Raw genomic sequence first — 23,513 nt, forward strand, 5'->3', positions numbered from 1 at the left:
GAGAACATTCACGAGTCAGTAAATTACCGTGAGCATAAGTTTGTGTTTCTATAAAGTGTGTGTATATATTTTATATATTTTGTGTGTGTGTGTACACACATTTATATGTGTGCATATATACAGTATATATATGTGTTTGTGTGTGTGTGTGTATATAAATTACACATAAACACACTCAATAATATTTGAATTTGAATGTCACTTTTTGTGATTTCATGTTTCTGATGTCTATTTGTTGAAATTGTAGTGTAATTTTATCTAATTGCTTTTATTAACCCCCAGGCACAGTTTTAATTGAGCTATTAGTAGAAATCTTTCGTTGGCTCTGTCCTGCTGAGGAACAGCTTGTGTTTTTGCTTTATTCTCTGAGGGAATATCAGCCTCTCTAATGTAGAGGGACACGTTTGAGTCAAGCTTCATGATTCTGAACTAACATCTCTCTCTCTTCATCTCTCTCTCTTCATCTCTCTCTCTCCATCGCTCGGTTTGCTCGTTCTGTCTGTCCGGGCTCGGCTCGAGGAATGTAGCGCGGCTCTGACAGCTCTCCCGGATGCTTATTTTTGGATTCCAGGAGAAACAAGCTGTAAGTGTTGTTAGAGAGAGAGAGAGAGAGAGAGAGAGAGAGTTATATCTGATTTGAGCTCATCCTGATGTTCCATTATCCTCCCATTTTCCAGGATTATCAGGAAGCTTTGAAATACACGAGTTACAGAATCTTCCTAATATACCATTAACCCTTTAGTTAGTCAAATATGTCCATCCATCCATCTATCTATCTATCCGTCTGTCTATTCGTTATTTTTTTTATTCAGTTTTATTATTTTTAATTTTGTTTAAAAATGTCTAACCTTTTAGCAGTCTAAGTCATGAACGAAATGGCTATTACTTACAGTTTATCACACAATGTAGTTAATGTGTGTGTGTGTGTGTGTGTGTGTGTGTGTGTGTGTGTGTGTGTGTGTGTGTGTGTGTGTACACACACACTGTATAGATGTAGCCTACACTCTTTTTTAGCTCTTTGTTCAATTTCATTAATTAAAATGAGCATATACGACACAATCCTTCATAGAAGTGATTCCAGCTTAATTTCATTAAATGTAATCAATGCAATCTTTTTTTAATTGAGTCAACATGAATATTTTTCGTTCGTCTTAAACGGATGTCACTCAAAAAATGAATTTTGGACTCTTGTTAAAATAATTAATTAAAATAAGCAAAAGTAACATGATTGTTTAATATTGTCACAACTTAATTTAATTGTGTTCAATCAACCTAATTCATTTGTGTGGAATCTATACATGAATCATTGTTGTTGACATCTAACTGGGCAGTGGATCTGTAGTTCCCAGCATGCTTTGCAAGGGACTGCATTAAGAGGGTCAATTTATGGAAAAAGTGTTCTTTTATGTGTTTTTCAGTAAATGGAAAGATGTTATTAGTGTTTAATGTTCAGTTATGTGTTAGAGTACTTTCGGTATGTTTTTGAATTTTGTGGTTACCATTATGCAGAAGAGTGGTGACTGTGTTTAGGTCAGTATGGATTTCACGATTTTTTTTTTTTTTTGTGATTTTTGCGATCAAAATGACTGATTTTGTGGTGGTAATTTCCAAAAATTTGTGAAAAAATTTGCGATTTATATTTAACATTTACCATAATAGTATTCAGTCCTTCCAGAAAAACACGGAGTTTTTTTTGTGATTGTTGCGGGCAAAAATTGATTGATTATGCGGCCAGTTTTCTTTAAAAATGCGATGGAATATGTGGGATATTTATGCAATTTTATGCGATGAAATTGCTGGAATTTACAAAAATTGAGGGAACTTGCAAAAATTGCGGTTTGATGAACAAGAGAAAAAAAGTGATTCCCCCAACATCCTGTTAATATAAGAGTCATTTCTTATTACTTCCTTTAATAAACAAGCATACTACATCATAGAAAATGCTGGGAATATTTAATTTCTCATCTTGTTTTATTTCAGACTGTAAGAGTGTAAATAAGGTGTGGCCCCTTTAAGAGCTGCGCGCTCCTCCTGTTGAACTGTCGAACACCCCATGTGTGCGGGTAATTTGATGCTACTACTTTTATCTTATGTTGTTTATTAAGTAACAATGTGACAGTAGAACGTTCGACAGACAGTTATACGAGTTCGATTTGTGAGACGTCAATCGCCTCCGTGAGTCTGTCTGGCGTCGCGTAATTGCGTCATTTCATGACGTTCCCATGGAAACAGGGGGAAATGGCTGCTCTTATGTGAAGCAAACGCAACATTTTTCAACTTTCTGCTAAGATACATGTGACTTTTTTTTGCAACGAAAAAGCGAGGATTATGAAATTATGCAAACCCCGCATATTTTGCACGGAAATCGGCAATTTATGCGGCGAAAGTGAGGCGTATTTGAAAAAATGCGCCCCCCGCATAAATATGCGGACTTTGGCTGATTTTGCATTGAATTCAGCGATCGCATAATCGCGTTCTTCTGGAGGGACTGAGTATTGTGTTCAGACTCAATATTATACTATATGTGCTTTAAAGCTCCTGTTCAGGCTGTGGGTACTCAGTAATTTAATATTACTAGCCTATAAAAATAGTTTAAAAGTGTCTTATCATTAGAAGTGACCATAGAGTCAAAATAACTAAAATTATAATGTTGGTGATTTAAGGCAGGACAAAACTAAATGTAGTTAACTAGACAAAACTTTATCTAGTAGGAATGACTAAATTAATTTAAATTCATACAACAAGATTACAACAAATCATTTCAAACTAATTTGGAATTTGTTGGAACAATGCAATTCAATTTTGTGGAAAACCTTTCCTTTATTTAATTAAGTTCGTTCAACAGATTATTTTTTTGAGTGTATATATTTAAATCCATCCATCCGTCCACCCAGACAAGTAAATCTAGTGTTTCCTAAAGCCTGTGGCGGTCTGGTTTGTGGTTTTCTTCATGTGACCTGTTGACACACACACGTCCTCACTGCATGAACTGAGGTTAAGTGTTGCTCAGAGCCTCAGTCAATAACAACATTTAAATAGCTGTAAACACTTCAATTATATTGTCAAATAAGTGTGAATCTGTGTGATTCGTCTCTCTGCTGAGTTATGGTGCTTTTTAAGACTGATATATTTAGAGCAAATGTGTCTTCATTTCCAGATTTTACGGTCTTTTAATACTCAAAACAAACAACTCTTATAGGATTGCTTATTTATGAGTTTGATTTTCACAAAAACTGATACAGTTTTGTGAGATATGATTTTGGCTCACAATTCAGTTTTTACTTTTGGTTTGGCCTGTATAGCTCTCTTAACGAATTAATATTATTAAATATAAATGAAAATTGTTGTATATATTTGCAATTCAGGATGCATTCAATCAAAAGTGAGAGACATTTATAATGTTACAAAAGATTACATTTCAAATAAACGCCGTTCTTTTTAACTTTCTATTCATCGAAGAGTCCTGAAAAATTAAATGCATCACAGTTTCCACCAAAATATGAAGCACAACTGTTTGATAATAATCATAAATGTTTCTTGAGCATCAGATCCTCATATTAGAGTGATTTCTGAAGGATCTAATGATGCCGAACATGAATAAATTAAACTTTATATATTCACATAGAAAACTGCTGTAATAATTTTTCTCAATATTGCTGTTTTAACTGTATTTTTAAGTATTTAATGCAGCCTTGGTGAGTAGACGAGATTTGAAAAATATTTCAAATATGTCCATGTATTGAATTCATTATTTATTTCAGAAACTTCAAAGAGGCGTGTGATGTTTCTGGTCTCCTTCCCGATCTCCAACGAGTGAAATGCAGTTCAGTTCAATTCAGAAGCTTTATTGTTCACCCCCACAGGGGCGGAAATGTCTTTATAAAGGCTTAGCAAACAATGCAAATAAATAAATAAATAAAATAAACAAATAATCTTCCATTAAACCCACACAACCCACAGAAGGAAACAATCTCAGGCATCATTAGTTTACTAAACATGGGCTGTCTGCTACAGATGAGGGTAAGATGAGCCAGAAATGAGTTTTTTGCTGACGTGTGGGCCGTTGATCATTCGGCTTTTCTAGATGCTACAACCTTCCTTTAATCTTGCAAATACTTCATGCAGTAATTTAATGCATGTTAATATTAAATGCATGGAAAAAATAGCAAATTACAATAGATTTGAAATGAAACATTTTTTTTTTAAAGTAGGCCTATGTAAAATGACAATAATTTCCCAACCTAGTTTATTTATTTATATTATTTATTTATTTGTTTGTTTGTTGTTGAAATGTGACATAATTATATTCTGTTTCACTTAGAAATATAATTGTCCTTTTCCTAATTAGCCTACCTAACAGAGCTTTATTATAAAAATGATCGTGCTTTTAACGGTAAAAGACGGTAAAACGGTAAATGCTACAGTGAAAAAAGTTTCCTTATGGTAAATATAATGGATATTTAATGTACAGTTTTGGGAAGTGAAAAAGAGCCAGTCATTGTATAATTTACAGTGAAAAAACATAAATTGACATTCCCACAATTCCCTGCGTGACACTTCACATTTAATAGGCCTATAGGTTTTTTTTTAATTCTAATCACTTGAGTACATTAGGGTTTTATGTTACATTTAATGTTGTTAAATTAATGTTTAGTGCATTTTTTAGCAAAAATTATTTAAAAGTGAGCTACTCCTTTAAGCATAAAGTCAAAGCCTTGAATAAAAGTTTTCATTCAGACACACCCTCAGGTAAAGAAATTATAGCTACAAAAAGGCTTAATTTTCAACTCATCAGACATTTCTGAGACAATATAAAAACGTTGGTAACACTTTACAATAAGGTTCATTAGCTATTAACTAACATGAACTAACCATGAGCAGTACATTTGTTACTGTATTTGTTCATCTTTGTTAACGTTAGTTAATAAAAATACAGCTGTTCATTGTTTGTTCATGTTAGTTCACGGTGCTTTAACTAATGTTAACAAGATTTAAATAAAATATTAGTAAATGTTGAAATTAACATTAAAGGACAACTCCGGCGCTAAATGAACCTTAAGTCTAATTACACATTGTTACCTAGTCAACCGTTATCTGAGATTTGTTTTCATGATTGCCGAATGTAAATAGTTTTATCTCTAAAAACTGTTTAACCTATAACGCTAGTATAATGCTAGTATATAGGGCGTAATGACAAATAAAAATCGCATGTTATTACCACTAAAAAGGCTCAAAATAGCCCCACAGTAACACGACAGCATAACAAGGGTCCCTACATTCAAACCGAAGCATTGAGAACTTTGTCAGTGTCCATACAGTTTAATAAGCAGATATTTTATACACACAGTCAACTTTGCGAATACAGGAAGAAGCCATCTTGGAAAAATAGTCTCGACCAGTCGATCTACGAACGCCGATCCAAGTGCCCTGAACTGAGCAGAATCTCATATGGTCCGTTGTTTCCAGAAGAAACACAAACACAAACCGTTTACTTCTCTTCAATATGTACACGTAGCCTACTGTTCGCGCTCACCGTATCACCTTATTCACATCTCACCAGCGCACTTGGATCGGCGTTCGTAGATCGACTGGTCGAGACTATTTTTCCAAGATGGCTTCTTCCTGTATTCGCAAAGTTGACTGTGTGTATAAAATATCTGCTTATTAAACTGTATGGACACTGACAAAGTTCTCAATGCTTCGGTTTGAATGTAGGGACCCTTGTTATGCTGTCGTGTTACTGTGGGGCTATTTTGAGCCTTTTTAGTGGTAATAACATGCGATTTTTATTTGTCATTACGCCCTATATACTAGCATTATACTAGCGTTAACGTAGACTAATCATGTTCCGTACAACAACGATGTTCCGTACAGATTAACTTTAACTGCCAATTGCTGAATAAATACTTCTAGGTCATACGCAAAATGCATATCTGTGTCATCTTCATTTCTCCCTCATTCATCCCCGATCAAAACAGAGACACTCCAGCTGTTTGTTTCAGTGATATTTCAGTAAGTTTGCCAGGTACACCCACTTCACTTGAAAATAATCCGTGGGCAAGCTACGTCATCAGACAGCGGCTTGAGTGGGGAGACAACTAGAGCAGCGAAAATGTACATTTCAATGTCATTTATGCTTTTCCCAGTATAGCAGTCTTTATTAAATTAATATTATGTCATCTCAAATCGTTAAATATATTACCCTTTTGTTGACTAAATGCTGTGAAATGGGAATTTTTTAAAAGATTGCGGCCGATGACCGTTTAGCGCCACTCTCAGGCAGCAAAAAAGGCAGCGCGTCTGTCAGCAGTGCAGTCAGGGGCGGCTCGCCCATAGAGGGCGCTAGGGCGCCGCCCTCCCTCCGACCTGTCTGTCTGTTTTTTTTAATATATATATTATAATTTATCATTTTGAAAAATAATCTGTGTTAATTATATGCTAATAATGGTTTTACTTTGAAAAGTGTTTTGAACTCACCAGAATGATATTTGCATTCACTTTCGTTACTTTTATCATGTTGGTGTAGTAGTATAGCCAATAGGCTGTCTTCTCAGGGCGCCAGTTCGCTCAGCCCCACAGTGCTGGAATTTAAGCCAATGGTTCCCCGGTTGCTATGCAAAAAAGTTTATATTTCGCCAATCAGCGTCGTCAAATTTTATGGTTTGGGGGCGCTGAAAATATCGCCCACAGTATCAGATTAGGGATTAGCGCGCACCGTGCACGCGCACCACGGGACATTTTTTTACCTCAGATGAGAGCAGAATGGCAGCGCCAGTGACGTCGAGTGGAAATAATGTAAAGTTAGTCGTGGGAATTGACCTGTCTGTCTCTGTCACTCACACACACATAAACACTGTTTCACACACGTTTGATATTAAAATAGTTATAGGAATATTAATACCTGTGTGTTTGCTTTGTTTTTTGATGTTTTTAAGTTCTGAGCTAGATTACTGTTTCATACTAGTTAAAATCAACTTTCTTCTCATACTTGGGTGTTACCCTCAAGAATGTTGTCCCACCCTCTCTTTCAGAGCCTTTTCTCTCTCTCTTTCTCTAGTATCAACACATTGTTATCCATTATCCAATTGTCAATTTGTCAAAAATATGTAGTCTACAGCTGGGGATTGATTAAACTAGATTGTTGTATTACCTATTATTTTTTGTATTACCTATATTATAATTTATCAATATTAAGCGTTTGCACTTTTTCTGTCAGCACACAGAGCATAATAAACATGCAACTTGTTCATTATCATTAACTGTCAAACTGTTATTATTATTATTGTATTATTTGACCATTGTTATTGACTGGTTTAAGTTATTTTATTGGTATAGGTAAGGGCATGGCCTAAGGCCTAAAATGCACCAGAATGCAGGAAATCACATCTACTAAATTCAAAATTTTCTGGGGGGGAACCCCCAGACCCCCCCGGTTATTCAGCCCCCCCCTCCAATACTTTTCACCAGCCGCCACTGAGTGCAGTGATAATGTTTATATTCATAAAGAGTCAATTAAGTTAATATTAACATAAATTGTTACATGGATTGAATATTTTAACATTAAAATTGATGAGCTGATCAGTTAATTTTCCATTTTCGCCATTGAAATTTAGTTATGCGCTCTGTACGGAACACCATTATAAGCCTGTACGGAACATCGTTAACGCTTATCATCTTCCGTACACAGGTGGAGGAGGTAGTTTTCCCCACTTTTCTCAAAAACGATTGGTCCAAAAGACATCAATCAAAGTGTGGACCAATCAATGGATATTCCCCCGGAGAATGATCACACAAACATGCTAGTCTCGCTCTCAGAAACAGAGGAATGGTCGCTGACGTGCGGTGATAGGCTAAAAGTGTACGGAACATGGTTAGGCTAGCTAAACTGTTTTTAGAGATAAAACTATTTACATTCGGAAATCATGAAAACAAATCTCAGATAACGGTTGACTAGGTAGGAATGTGTAATTAGACCAAAGGTTCATTTTGCGCCAGAGTTGTCCTTTAACAAAGATCAATAAATGCTGTATATGTGCAGTTCATATTAACTAATGTTAACTAACGGACCTTATTGTAAAGTGTTACCAAAACGTTATTGAAATTAAGAATAAAGCCTGCGTCCGTGCATGAACTCACCTGTAGACTAATATCGCTGCACTGTAAAACAAGCATGTAATAATGTTATGTAACTTCCCATGTTGCAGCTATAATCATAACCTTGCTTTATTTGGATTAATTGCATGGCTCTGCGTCTGTTTTATGGGAAAATGAGTGGGATAATGATGACAGAATTGTCATTTTAATTTTGAACACCCATTTCCATGAGTTTTCCCCTTCTCATATATGTGAAATTTCCCAGTGTGACCGGAGAGAGGGAATGAGCCGAATCATCCTGAGAGGAGTGATGCTGGGACCAGAGACTGCGATTATGGGATGTGAGGAGCGTGACCTGCCAGACGGAATGGAAGGAAGGCTTGAATTAATGGGGGAAAATGAGTTAAAAGGTTAGTTCACCCCCAAATGAAAAATGGACACAAATGAAGATATTTCTGATTAAATCTGAGAGCTGTCTCACTCCTCCATTGGCTTCTGAGGGATCGAAAATAGTCCGAGTGACGACAGTGGCTCAATCTTAAGTTTGTCAAGCTGCGAGAACCCAACAAAAATAGCGACTTTATTCAACTATTCATGTTGTTCTCTGTGGGCCTCGAGATTTCACGTATAGTGTAACAACGCAGCGCTTCTGTGTGTACAACACTAATGTTCTGTGTGGACAACGTGTCACACGCATGAGGTCCATTGAGCTGGGCGGGGCCGGGGGCGGGGCATGAGAGTATCGCGATTCTAATCGTCAGTTCTGTATCACAGTTTTTCAATTCGGTTCGAATTAGGGCTGTGTTGAAAAAATCGATTCACCAATTCTGAATCGATTTTCATATTAATTTCTAAAGATCGATCCCTAACTCGGAGAATCGATTTATTAATAGGCCTACATTTTCCCCGTGAACTTTAAAAAAATGCTTTTTTCAAAAACAATTATCTAAATCTCGAAAATCGAATCGAATCGAATAATGATAACCGATTCAAGATCTTGAGAATCGAATCAATTCTTGAAATTTGAATTGAAACCCAGCTCTAGTTCGAATATTGTTACACCCCGACTCAACACATTCTCACCCCAAGGCGTCACCTTTGACCATGCTTCAATATTTGACGCTTTAGGCGCACTTTAGCGTCACTTACATGACGCGATCCTACGGCGTCATCTAACTGATGCTAAAGGAAAGCGTCAGTTAGAGGACGCGGTTAGGTTTAGGTGTGGGGTGGGGATAGGGTACACGCGATCCTAGGGCGTCATCTAACTGACGCTAAAGGGCGCCTAAAGCGTCAGATATTGAAGCATGTCCAAATGCTTCCCAAGGCGTCAGTTAGGTGACGCCTTGGGAGTGAGAATGGGCTGGGTGAAATCAAACGCACTGGCACTGATCTGTGATTGGTCTGTTAGCGTGTTAGGCCCAACCGGGTTTGAAAGAGTGGGATCTTGTGCTTTACAGAAAACCCCCCTCTTACACTTCGACGTAAAATGACTAAATAAATTATTTAAGTTGATTTGACAAAAGAAAAAATGTTGTGATTACTACAGTGTAAAAAATTATTGTTGGTTTAACTTAAAAAAAATAAGTAACCTGGTTGCCTTAAAATTTTAAGTTGATTGAACTGGAAAAAGTGAGTTAATACAATGAAGGAGATTAATTTAACCATCAGAAACTCAAAATAATAAGTTATCTCAACTAAATAAATTATTATAAAGTTGATTTGACCAAATAAAATATGTTGTGATAACAAATCTTAAAAAAATATTTTTTTTTACAGTGTAGAAGCCCACTGTAAAAAAATATTGTTGGTTTAACTTAAAAAAGTGAGTAACCTGGTCGCCTTAAAATTTTAAGTTGATTGAACTGGAAAAAGTGAGTTAATACAATGAAGGGGGTTAATTTAAATCATCAGAAACTCAAAATGATATCTTATCTGAACTAAATAATTTATTTAAGTTGATTTGACAAAAGAAAATATGTTGTGATAACAAATCTTGAAAATATTTTTTGACAGTGTAGAAGCCTATAGAGGAGTGATCCAGCTCTCAGATTTAATCAGAAATATCTTTAATTTGTGTCTCGAAGATGAACGAAAGTCTGACGGGGTTGAACAACATGAGGGAGAGTCATTACTGACAGAGTTTACAGTTTGGGGTGAAATATCCCTTTAAAGGAAATGATGTGTTATTCAGGTGTATGTCTATGTAGGTGATTGACTGTAGATTGTTTATATGTGTGTGTGTTTATGTTTGTACATCATTTCTCTTGCTTTTTTTAGTTTATTTTTGGTAAAAATAGTTTTCTTTGTAACTTCTCTGTGAAATTTAATCTTCTATTGTTCATTCCTCCACTGCCTCTCTCTCTCTCTCTCTCTCTCTCTCTCTCTCTCTCTCTCTCATCTGGAGGAGCGTGTCTGAAGCACTCAGTGTGTGTGTGTGTGTGTGTGTGTGTGTGTGTGGTATTGAGGATGACAGGCGCTCTGTGGGTCACTGTGAGACAGCAGGTGTTACACAGATTCTCCAGCCAGACGAATTGACTTTTTCATGCTGACTTTCTCATTTGATCAAACCTCTCGTCCGCATTCACGGTTCAGATTTGGCACATTGTGTTCTGTAATGCGGCGCAGCAACACTGCAGGGCAAAACCTCTTAGGTCATAATGTGTTTATAGAAATGTAGCAAAAGAAATTGCAATTTTAAAAAAGTGATTTTATATTTTATAAATGTATAAAAAGAAAAGAGGGCCGCTTAGAATATGAATCATTTCGTTTTACACGACAATTTTACTCCCTTTCTCTGAGTGAAGTAAATGTAAGTGTGTGAGTGAGTGATTTAAATGTGAGTGTGTGAGTGATTTAACCCTCTGGGGTTGTTCGTTTAACACTCACACTCGGGGTGTTCGGGTCCAAATGGACCCAAAGGGCGGGATTCATACTTTTAAAAAAAATCATGATTTTTTTTAAACTCGTTTTTTTCTTTTCTTTTTTCATGTTTTGAGAATTTCAAAAATAAAAAAAATTATAATTAGTATTAATGCAATAATTATGACAAAATTTCCCCCCATTGAACATAATAGAAAAAAATATTTTTTAAAAATATATTTTTTATTTTTTTAAAGCTGTATTTCATTTTAGAGTCAAGCCTAGGCCTCATAAAAGCAATTTTTGAAATGAGATGGATGCCATCTGGTGGACAAACTGAGCATTTTAAAAATGCAAAACGCATGTATAATCTGAATGTTTTGGTGTGTTTGTGTATAAAAGTGTGTTTGTGTGTGTGTGGATGTGTGTGTTTTGCACTCTTGATGTTTTATAGATTCACCCCTTCACTGTTGTGTGCTTTTTTTCAAGATTGTGGCTGATTTGTAGATTGTACGCACAAAAAAACTCAGTATTTTCACATTTTTGCCAATTTCCCATTCATTTTCCATGCGGGTCCATTTGGACCCAAACACCCCAAGTATGACTATTTTTTTACAACCACTTAGACTATTCACATCCTGTCCCCAATTTTTTGGGGTGTTCAAATACCAACAAAGTCACCAAATTTCGGACCATTCGAAGCTGTGATTTAAAAAAAAATGTATTTAAATTCTTCGGGTCCATTTGGGCCGAACAACCCCAGAGGGTTAAATGTAAGTGTGTGTGACACTTCCATTTAAATTGGTCATTTTGGGCTGCTGTGCCTTTATTGTTCTGTGCAAATGTTGTTGTCACCTGACACACAGATCAACACACAGATGGGAGATTTCAGGGTTGATTTTAAAGTACTGTGTCAGATATTATATAGTAATTGTCCCTGATATTTTAAAACAGAAGAGACACATATTTCAAAGGCTTCTGAATGATCAATATGAACAAAACCATCCCTCGTCTGATTAATAGACCGTGTTATCAAGTAAAAACGTCCTCCTTCAGCTTGAGCTTCACGTGCCTTTCTGTGTCAAATCTGCACTGATTTATATAAAGACAACATAATAACTACGATTTTTTAGCAATATTTTAAGGATAAACACTTTTTTTCAAGTTTTACTCGATTTATGTGAATAAGAATAACACAAAGATAATTATTTTACTCCATGTTATTTACAAAATCCATTCCCACAATGCACCTACAAATGAATGTGAATCAGTTTTGATCAATGAAATGAAGTGAAATCAAGCTCTACATAGACATTGCATTTGTAAAAGAGAGAGAGAGAGAGAGAGAGCTCATAAATTCACAAATATCACGGATAATTGAACAGGTTATGCTTTTTATATACACGCTTGTGATTGCCAAGAAAAAATATTTAGTATTTGACTATGATAAATGACTTTTCATCTGATTACGAATATTTTGCCCATGTATGGGACGGTGAGACTGACTCGTCTGGGGTTCGAGCTTCATTTGAGACCGAATTTGATTTAAAGATATGTCAGGAAAAAGTTGAAAGAGAAACAGAGTCGGGTTTTCTCCTAAACTCTTGCCTGGATGCTGAGTGCTTGCTATACAGTTGCTAAGACTTAAAGGCCATGGAAATGAAAATTAACAATGGTTTTATTGTGGTAAAAGTGTAGAAACCATGTTTTTTTTGTTTTGTTTTTTTTTTGGACAGATTGATTATCATTTGTATAACCACATTTTACTATAAATTCCATGATTACACCATGGTTAGTGTTGCAAACCCATAATTTGTGGTTATGCTTTTTTGGTTTTATTTGTAGTAAGACCATAAAGGAGTAGTTCACTTTTTTAAAAAAAAGTTTGCTGATAATTTACTCGCCCCCATGTCATCCAAGATGTCCATGTCTTTCTTTCTTCAGTCGAAAAGAAATGAAGGTTTTTGATGAAAACATTTTCTCCATATAATGGACTTCAATGGGGTCCAAACGGTTCAAAGTCCAAATGAGAGTTTCAGTGCAGCTTCAAAGGGCTTTAAACGACACCAGACGATGAATAAGGGTCTTATCTAGCGAAACGATCGCTCATTCAAAAAATAAACAACAAAGTTTAAGTTTTATAAGCTCAAATGCTCGCCTTGCTCTGTTCTGTGATCCGCGTTCATGACTCTCTTGTTCGAACTCGTTCATCAAAACGAATGAATCTTTTTTCGAGTCATTTGGCTTGATTCAAAGAACGAAATGACAAAAAAAAAAAGATTCGTTAATTTTGCATTTTGCATTTTCAAGCTGCACTGAAACTCTCATTTGGACCTTGAACCGTTTGGTCCCCATTGAAGTCCATTATATGGAGAAAATCCTGGAATGTTTTCATCAAAAACCTTCATTTCTTTTTCTTTTACCGTTAGCGTCTAGAAAAGCCGACTAAATCAATGACCGAATGATCAATGGCCCACATGATAGATGATGTCAAACCATCACTCATTTAAAAAAAACCACAAAGTTTAAGTTTTATAAGCACAAATACTCGCCTTGCTGAATTCTGTGATGAGCGTTTGTGACTCTCCTGTTCATCAGAATGAACAAATCTTTCTTTCATTTCGTTCATTGAATCAACCAAATGACTCGAAAAAAGATTTGTTAATCATTCAGCCCTTTGAAGCTGCACTGAAACTCTCATTTGGACCTTGAACCGTTTGGTCCCCATTGAAGTCCATTATATGGAGAAAATCCTGGAATGTTTTCATTAAAAACCTTCATTTCTTTTCGACTGAAGAAAGAAAGACGTGGACATCTTGGATGACATGGGGGCGAGTAAATTATCAGCAAAAGTTTTTTAAAAAGTGAGTGTGTGTGTCTCTCAGTGTGTGAGATTTATGAGATCCGGTGCAAATACCTGTCAAAGTTTAATACTTGTGATTTGTTCAAATCTCTGACTGACCCTATTAGAGACGAGCACTACTAGTAGTGTGGTTCCCTTTGTGTCAGTGTTGAGTGTGTCCTCTCCATCTGTGTACAGTGTAATGACACGATTCAGTGAAGCGCACAGACTCAGTGTGTGTGTGACAGTTTATACATGCTGAAAAATCTGGCTTCACAGTGAGATCTAATTATAATTTCGTGTGAACTGAACAAGAATACTCTAAACAGTTTCATTGACCTTTATTATTTAACCCAGGTCACTACAGACTGCTATTCAAAATGCATGGGTTTTAATGACATAGTTACACATCAATCACTAAAATAGTGCATATAGTATTTGATTTAAGAAATTTTTTACTGAAAAACAAGACAAATGTTGAGGAAAATATTCATTTTTTTTTGCATTTTTATGTCTGTCAATATTGTTATATACAGTATAATACCTAGTTTTGTAGCATATATCGCAATGAAAAATAACACTGCATTCGATTATTTGACTATAATGTGGTTTATTCTGCTGGAGAGCAATGTTGCCCTCACACACACATCTTGTCTTGGCCTGAACACAGAGTGGCATGTGTGTGTGAATGGATGGGAAACAGCTTTCACTGTTGTCATTCTAATAACACAGGGCAGTTAATTACATCTGTTCCTGTTCCCACAGTTCCCATCATCCCTCCCGGAGGTTCAGTGTCACTGATAATTGGTTGCTGTAATAGACAGGCCAAATCTCCCCATGCACTTCACTACAGAAGTGACAGTGTGCAACATGGGTCATGCGTAATCCTTTATATTTGAGAAAGAAGTTCCGGTAAGTTTGGTTTCAAAAGTCACACTGAGGCTAAATGCGATGCAATGGCGTCCTCTAGTGGACAGAGTTAAACTGGAATCTCTGTTTTCTAACATATGTACACTAATGATTTCATACACTCTAAAAATGCTGGGTTGTTTTAACCCAACTTTGGGTCAAATATGGACAAACCCAAACATTGGGTTAAAAATGTAATTAAAAAATGTAACCCAATGGCTGGATTTGTCCATATTTGACCCAAAGTTGGGTTAAAACAACCCAACAATTTTTAGAGTGTAAGATGCTTGTTCAGATTACTAACCCAAAGTCTTAAACTTCTATATTTTCTAATTTTCTAAGGAAACAAATTTAAATGATTTAATATTATTGTTATATGTGTTTGTTAAAAAAAAAAAATCCCACTTTTATAAAGTCTGGAAAATCTGTGTTTGTGATTCTTGTGAGGTATAATTTGACTTTATAAAATCAAAGTTAGACGGATAAATGTAATATTATGAAACTAAAGAGTCATAAGTATTTTTATTTTTATCCCCTTATGAAGAAATAGCAGCTAAAGGAATATTTCACCCCAAAATGAAAATGTAATCATCATTTACTCATGTTGCTCAAAACCTGAGTTTCTTTTATCTGTTGAACACGACAGTAGATATTCTGAAGAATGTCGGTATTTAAACAAGATAGACATTGACTTCCAGTGAATTTTTGTAGCCTATTATTATTTTTTTCTTTACAAGAGAAGTCAGTGAGTCAATCAACCATCTAACAGATGAGATATCTTCCTTTGTGTTTAGCAGAACAAATAAACTCACACAGGTTTGAAACAACATAAGAGTATGTAAATGGTGACATTCTTTAAAAAAAAATGCCTTTTTTTTTTTTTTTTTTAATGAACTGTCCCTTTAAGAAGAATTTGATGGGGCTGGAGGCTGGATTCAGAAGTTAAGTTAAAATTCATTAAAAAAATGTAAAAGTTAAGATTTTTGAGGTATTAATTCAACTTTTAAAACCAATGAAAAACACATTAATAATATTAAATGAAATAATTTAAACTAGTTATAACTTTAAACAAAAAAATAAAAGAAAAAAAACGAGTGTGTGAAATACTCCTTATCTTGTGTGTTTGTTTAAGATGGAAGAGCGTTTTGTCATTAATCAACACTGTCATTATATGCCTATAATTATTGTCACCCGTAGTCTGCTATTGTTTTTTCATTTTTTTGATTTTGACCCTGCATGCTATTCGGCATTTAGATTATATTATTATTGTTGGAGTTATGTGTCATGTTATACTTAGTAAATCAACGCGATCATTTATAAGATAAGACTCACTTTAGGTCCCAAAATGACACGAGTCCCCATGAGTGTGTGCATTCAGACACAAACAGTGGTGCTGTAATATAAACCCATGATTCACTCTTAGAAGAAAAGGTTCTATATAGAACCTTAAAAGGTTCCATCAGTGCTACATATTTGGAACCCCTAAAAGGTTCTATACACTCTTAAAAAAGGGTTCCTCTGGGTTCTATATAGAACCCCGGGGTTCCATACTTGGCCAATAGAACCTTTTACCAAAATAATGGTTCTATTTTGAAGTTCCATATATGAAGCGGGGGATGGAACCATTTCTGGTTCTAAATAGAACCATTTCTTCTAAGAGTGTTATATGGATATTTCTTTTCTCGTCTCCAGTTGTCCACGATCTCTTCAAACAAGTCGACACATGAATCCCGAGACTCGCTCCACGATGTGTCCTCTCTTACAGTAACAGCGGCTCAGACTGAAACTGGTGAAGAGTTCTGATGCTGGTTCTGATGCTCGACTTCCACAGAATTACTGATAACTCAGAAAAAGGAAACAGAATGAAGCTCGGTGGAATCTTCGATATGCAATCTTTCCAAAGAACGACAAAAACAACCACGCAATCATGCTCACACTCACAGTTTCATTCTTAGGAAACCTTTTACACTGGCAAAACTCGTTTTGTGTGTGTGTGACATCACAGCTCATCTGTATTTGAATCTCTCCACCAAACTCCACTGACTCAAAAGTGAATCCTCACTAGGCCTACACACACACACACACAGAGAGAAATGCCGTCCGGAGCGTCTCACTTCGAGGAGAACCTCCTGTGCCCGGTGTGCCGGGACGTGTTCAGAGATCCGGTTCTCCTGCTGTGTTCCCACAGCTTCTGCTGGGCCTGTGTGGAGCAGTACTGGGAGCAGAGTGTGTGTCAGAGATGCCCTGTGTGTCGGGCGGACTTCTGCATGGGTCGTCCTCCGTGTAACCGCGCGCTGAAGGACCTGTGCGAGATCTTCCTGAGGGACAGGAGCCGCGCGGAGGAGGTGGTGTGCAGCGCTCACGGGGAGAAGCTCCAGCTCTTCTGTGTGGACGACCGGCGGCTGCTGTGCAGTGTGTGTGTGAGCGCTGACACACACCTCCGTCACACGTGCAGACCTGTGGATGAAGCAGCAGAGGCTCTCAAGGTACATCTCATCATCATCATCATCATCTTCATCTTCATCTATCTACCTGTGTAGATACCTGTCTATCTTTCTGTCTATCTATCTATCTATCTATCTATCTATCTGTCTGTCTGTCTGTCTGTCTGTCTGTCTGTCTGTCTGTCTGTCTGTCTGTCTGTTTGTCTGTCTCTCTATCTATCTACCCATCTACCTATCTATCCGTCTGTCCGTCCGTCCGTCTATCCGTCTTTCTGTCTGTCTGTCTGTCTGTCTACCTGTCTGTCTGTCTATCTATCTATCTATCTGTCTGTCCGTCTGTCTGTCTGTCTGTCTGTCTATCTACCTATCTATCCGTCCGTCCGTCCGTCTATCCGTCTGTCTGTGTGTCTACCTGTCTACCTGTCTGTCTATCTATCTATCTACCTATCTGTCTGTCTGTCTGTCTGTTTGTCTGTCTCTCTATCTATCTACCTATCTACCTATCTATCCGTCCGTCCGTCCGTCTATCCGTCTATCCGTCTGTCTGTCTGTCTGTCTGTCTGTCTGTCTGTCTGTCTGTCTGTCTGTGTGTCTATCTATCTATCTATCTATCTATCTATCTATCTATCTATCTATCTGTCTATCTGTCTGTCTGTCTCTCTATCTATCTACCTGTCTAGCTGTCTGTCTGTCTATCTATCTGTCTGTCTATCTGTCTGTCTGTCTGTGTGTCTATCTATCTATCTATCTATCTATCTATCTATCTATCTATCTATCTATCTATCTATCTATCTATCTGTCTATCTGTCTGTCTGTCTGTCTCTCTATCTATCTATCTATCTATCTATCTATCTATCTATCTATCTATCTGTCTGTCTGTCTGTCTGTCTGTCTGTCTGTCTGTCTGTCTGTCTGTCTGTCTGTCTGTCTGTCTGTCTGTCTGTGTGTCTATCTGTCTACCTGTCTATCTATCTATCTACCTGTCTACCTGTCTATCTATCTATCTATCTATCTATCTATCTATCTATCTATCTATCTATCTATCTATCTATCTATCTATCTATCTATCTATCTATCTATCTATCTATCTGTTGGTCGGTCGAAACAGATGTCAATCAGATGTCAGAAAAATCAGAAAAAAAGAAAACCGATGTCAATCAAATAGATAAAGTTATAGATTAAAGATAAAGATTAGATTAAGAAGCTAAATTTGAGAGACTTTGACTAAACGCCTAATGTTCTCTACAGATGAATGTACAGGGAGATCCTGCATCCACAGATAAAACACACAGATCTTTTACAGTTTTTCTCAATTGCTTTGGCACATTTTTCGAAACAGTCTTAACATTCTCTAAAGTTTAACTGTGAGTGCAAATGTCACAACTGTTTGCAGGAACTTCAAAACTTTATAGCATGTCTGCAAAATGTAGTTACTCACCCAAAACAATTAATTCATGCTTCAAAACCTAGTTATTTTGTCAAAAATTTGGCCAAGGCCCCCAAAATCTAAAGTATTTTTGTCATTGTGTGAGCCACACTGGTCAAAATGTTTAGTTGTTTTTTCACCACAACAGTCAAGCATGAAAATTAAGGGTTTACTGTAAACAAATCTCATATTTGTTGAGAAAAGTCAATAGTATGTAGAAAAAAAAATATTCTATGAACATTTGTATTTTTACAGTGTTTATTTTTGTACTTCATGTGTACACAATATAAGTTTATTTACTGTACATGTAAAGTAACTGACAAGAGTAACACAATTTCACTTTACATTTCATATTTGTGTATTACCACAAATACACAAACAACAAATAACATTCATGAAAAAAAAAAAAAAAAATTATTCTTGGTGGACATCTTGTCGCTCACGTTGGTCAGGCCAAAGATTTTCATCAACATCACATCTGATGTTACCATTGCCACACACCGTGGAAAAAAACTAAATGCCGCACCCATCCCCTGCAATGGTCAGATTTATGACATGATCCACAAGTGTGGCTCTGATTTCATCAGAGACTCTGACTCTTCTATTTCCACCTCTTCCTCGATTATTTCTTCCTCTACCACCACCACGTATTCTTACATGCCTTCCAATTGCTCTTCCATGAGTATGTTGGTGCAGTTCAGGGTTGCGAATGTCCTCCATTCTATATATTCTCTCTATATATATATACTCTCTCTCTCTCTCTCTCTCTCTCTCTATATATATATATATATATATATATATATACTCCCAATATTGATTGGTTAAATGGTTAAATGGTTGATTCATATTAGAGGTAATTTGCAATTAGATTGCGAATGCAATTAGAAGTCATGTGCCATTTTAGCAAACATTACAAACAATGTCAATGTCAGATATATTTTAGAATATACATTCATGTATACTAATTATGCTAATTGAATAGATCGTTTTGAATGTGATGGCTTACACAATAAAAAATGTCTGAGAAGTTCTGAAGTGTTTGACAGTGTAAGTGAGAATCAAATCATCAGTTTTGATCAACAAGCCATATACAATTATTTGTTGTCCAAACTGCAGACAGTTGTATGTACTCTTTGCACACATGTGCCAAAGCAATTGCAATTTGCTCAAATCAATAAGAAATTACAATCTGATGTGAAAAAGAAGCGAATTATTTAGAGATATGAGCTTAATGTTTTGGGAAATAAAAAAAACATTTGAGAACTGAGCCAAAGCAATTGAGAAAAACTGTAAAACATTATATAATATCACTCCAATTTCAACTTTTCAGGAGCTGCTGAAAACACGACTGGGGCCTTTGCAAGAGAAGCTCAAACACTTAAAATCAGAGAAGTTCACCTGCGATCGAACAGCAAAACGCATCAAGGTAAAATCAAGTCAAAAATCCTTCATGGTATAACACTACACAACCTTACACAACTGTTCCCTGCGTTACAGAGCCAAGCCGAGCAAACCGAGGCGCTGATAAAGCAGGAGTTTGAGCATCTCCAGCAGTTTCTGCGTGATGAAGAAGCGTCTCGGATCACTGCTCTGAGAGAGGAAGAGGAGCAGAAGAGGAAGGTGTTGGAGGATCAGATGAAGAGGATCAACACTCAACTCTCATCTCTGGAGGAACGAGTGAGGATCGCGGAGGAAGAGATCGAGGCCAGCAACATCTCCTTCCTGCTGGTAAACCTCATACTCTCGACCAGAATGACTCGTTCAAATAATGAGTTTGTTTTTAGTGACAATACAAGTTTGATTAAACCATCAAAATATGAAATAAAAATAGTTTTTGGAACAAAACTTAAGGTATTTATCTAACAAAATTTGATTTGGTAAAAATGGACAAATCACAGTTACAGGTTGTTGTTTGTGAAAAGATAAATAAAAGCATAAAGAATATTTCGTTATTAATATTTCATTGGTTCTCTCTTGTTTTTTGCATGTTCATAATTTCTCTGTAGCCTGAAAAAAAAACATGTCTGCATAATTTGAATTTTTTTAAATAGTTTTTAAATATTTAAATGATTTGATCAAAAATACAGTAAAAAATTGTAATATTGTGACAATTTTTTATTTTAATATATTTTAAAGTGTAATTTACTCCAGTGATCAAAGCTGTATTTTCAGTGTCACATGATCCTTCAGAAATCATTTCTGATTATTATCAGTGTTGAAAACAGTTTCATATTTCTGAGAAAAAATATGATATTTTTTTTTTCATTTTTTCAGGATTCTTTGATGAATAGAAAGTTAAAGAACAGTATTCATTTGAAATGGGAATATTTACTGTACACTAAAAAGTTAGGATTGTAGAGTTAAAATAACTACATATTTTTAACTGATAAAATATGTTTACGAGCTCATTAATCAAAATTAATGAATTAAAAGTAAATCAATTCTTTAAACCAGAAGCTGATCTTTGTAAACTGAGCCGTTATAATAATTATGAACCTTTATTGCTTTTAATCATGAGATTTGTTTTTAATTATAATATCTGTTTGTCGTTTCCATGCAAATCCGTTTAAAGAAGTACAAAGGCTTTCCTGACAGGTGAGTGAAATATCCGTGTTTAAAAAGTGTGTGTGGTGATGGTGAGGACCAGTACTAATCCAGTCTTGGTGTTTTCCCAGTCCTCCGCACTCCAGTCCGTGTCCAGAGAAGCTTCCAGAAGTGCAGATCGACGTGGCGAAGCATCTGGGGAATCTGAAAAGTGGAGTATGGCAGAAAATGAGGACGGCCGCTCAATACAGTGAGTCTCAGGACTAACATATCATTAAAGGAGTAGTTCACTTTAAAAAAAAACTTTAGCTGATAATTTACTCGCCCCCATGTCATCCAAGATGTCCACGTCTTTCTTTCTTCAGTCGAAAAGAAATGAAGGTTTTTGATGAAAACATTCCAGGATTTTCTCCATATAATGGACTTCAATGGGGACCAAACGGTTCAAGGTCCAAATGAGAGTTTCAGTGCAGTTTTAAACGACACCAGACGATGAACAAGGGTCTAATCAAGCGAAACGATCGGCCATTTAAAAAATAAATACAAAACTTTAAGTTTTATAAGCTCAATCACGAGTCACGGTCATTATATGCTTATAATTATTGTCATCCTTATGTTTAAGTGTGGGTCAATATTGTTGTTTTTTTCATTTGTTTTTATTTTGACCCTGCATGCAATTTGGTATTTGCATAATATTATTATTGTCGTTGTGAAGTGTCGTGTTCATATTTATATTTTTGTAAATCAACGCAATCATTTATAAGATGTTTATCCAAAGTGATTGACAGTGACATCAGCCTGAGGCGACAGCAGCTCACGCCACACTCACATAAAACAAGTTCATACTATTTGCCTTTTATGTCAGATCACACACACTCACGCATAATTAATGTCAAGACTAATTTGCATATAAGTTCCTACTATTTGCATACACGCGCACACACTCTCACAAGTGGTGCTGTAATGTAAACAAACACACGTATGCGTTATGAATGCTTGGCTAAAGAGATGCATCTTTAAATGAAACTGGGAGAGTGAGTGTGAGCCCTGAACATGGTCCAGAGTTTTAGGGCCTTAAAGGTCAGTGGCAATGCTTTATAACTGATACGGAACTTAATAGGTAACAGTGTGGAGATGATCCGATTTTCTTGACCTGGTAAGAACTCTAGCAGTGGCATTTGGACTAGTTGTATCTTGTAGATTGAGGTTGAAGGACAATGCATTACAGTAACTAGAATGCATGAACTAAAAGCAGCCTTCAGCAAGACAAACACATAATATGCAAATCCACCAACACTTTTAGGAATTCAACATAGTGCCCTGGGGGACTAAACACACGGTAGACAAAGCACGAGATAGTAGGGATTTTTTCTTTTCTTCTTATATCGGAGTGTGTAACACTTCAGACGAGTTAAACCTGTGTCCTGTTTTCTGAGTAACATTAAAAATATCTCTATAGTCACAACAGCGCCGCCATAACCAATCAGACGGTGTTTATGACAGTAGCCAGACAGAAACAAACAGTGTCCGGTGTTCTGTCGATTTTTGCTGCCTTGTCGAAAAATGCTACCGTAGCGCGAATTGATCACAGAATGCCGATTAAAGTCGTATGAAATACAATTCTAATACAATTCTAAGTTATGAGTAGCTACTGTATACTGTAGACTACTGTTTTTATTTTTAAAACGGTGTGAAAAGTAAAAATTATCATAAAATATTCATCTTTGACCTGTCAAAGTACACCTTTTCTTATAGTAACTGAAACTTTCAGTTATTCCTTTTCAGCTGGCTGACCGTACAAATATTCATATGGTTGTAAGCATTTTTTAAAGGGAAATTATACATTATAACAGGAAAATGTACCTTTTGTAAAAACTGTGAGTCTGCACATGCGCAGAACCGGTAAGTAGGAAATCTCGATGGGTAGCATGAATTGTCAGAACACCGGCCCACATCTGGCACGTGTTGAGTCCATGTGTATGGACCAGATGTGGGCCGGATCCGGGCCGACACTATATGATGGGCAGCTGTATTAGACTCATTAAAACTGATATAATAATTTGAGTTTGGCTTAAGCTGGGTTTCAGAGTATGAGTAGAGTATGAGAGTAAGTAGATTGTGAGAGAATGAGTATGAGTAAAGTAGAGTATGAGTAGAGTAAGTCGAATATGAGTAGAGGATGAGTAGAGTGAGTAGAGTATGAGTAGAATAAGTAGAGTATGAGTAGAGTAAGTAGAATATGAGTAGAGTAAGTAGAGTATGAGTAGAATAAGTAGAGTATGAGTAGAGTAAGTAGAATATGAGTAGAGGATGAGTAGAATATGAGTAGAGGATGAGTAGAGTAAGTAGAGTATGAGTAGAGTATGAGTAGATTAAGTAGAATGAGTAAAGT

At 36.2% G+C, this 23,513-nt stretch overlaps 1 protein-coding gene across 3 annotated transcripts in view; it reads left to right on the forward strand.

Annotated features, from left to right (window-relative positions):
- The window catches only part of trim35-27 (tripartite motif containing 35-27), a 27,855-nt gene that overhangs the window by 1,149 nt on the left and 3,193 nt on the right, over positions 1–23,513 (forward strand). The window contains exons 1-8 of one of the 3 annotated variants that reach the window (XM_039655044.2): positions 1–583; positions 8,360–8,504; positions 14,564–14,710; positions 16,400–17,193; positions 19,908–20,003; positions 20,075–20,305; positions 21,150–21,172; positions 21,253–21,371. The exon at positions 1–583 is cut by the window's left edge and continues 1,149 nt beyond it. In XM_039655044.2, coding sequence (XP_039510978.2) covers positions 16,801–17,193; positions 19,908–20,003; positions 20,075–20,305; positions 21,150–21,172; positions 21,253–21,371 — 862 coding nt within the window. In that variant the 5' untranslated portion in view covers positions 1–583; positions 8,360–8,504; positions 14,564–14,710; positions 16,400–16,800. The remainder of the gene's footprint in view (positions 584–8,359; positions 8,505–14,563; positions 14,711–16,399; positions 17,194–19,907; positions 20,004–20,074; positions 20,306–21,149; positions 21,173–21,252; positions 21,372–23,513) is intronic. The other 2 variants (XM_039655048.2, XM_039655046.2) reach the window with 2 other exon arrangements.

Source organism: Pimephales promelas, chromosome 9 (genome assembly GCF_988280905.1).
Source record: "Pimephales promelas chromosome 9, fPimPro1.hap1.1, whole genome shotgun sequence".
NCBI lineage: Eukaryota > Metazoa > Chordata > Actinopteri > Cypriniformes > Leuciscidae > Pimephales > Pimephales promelas.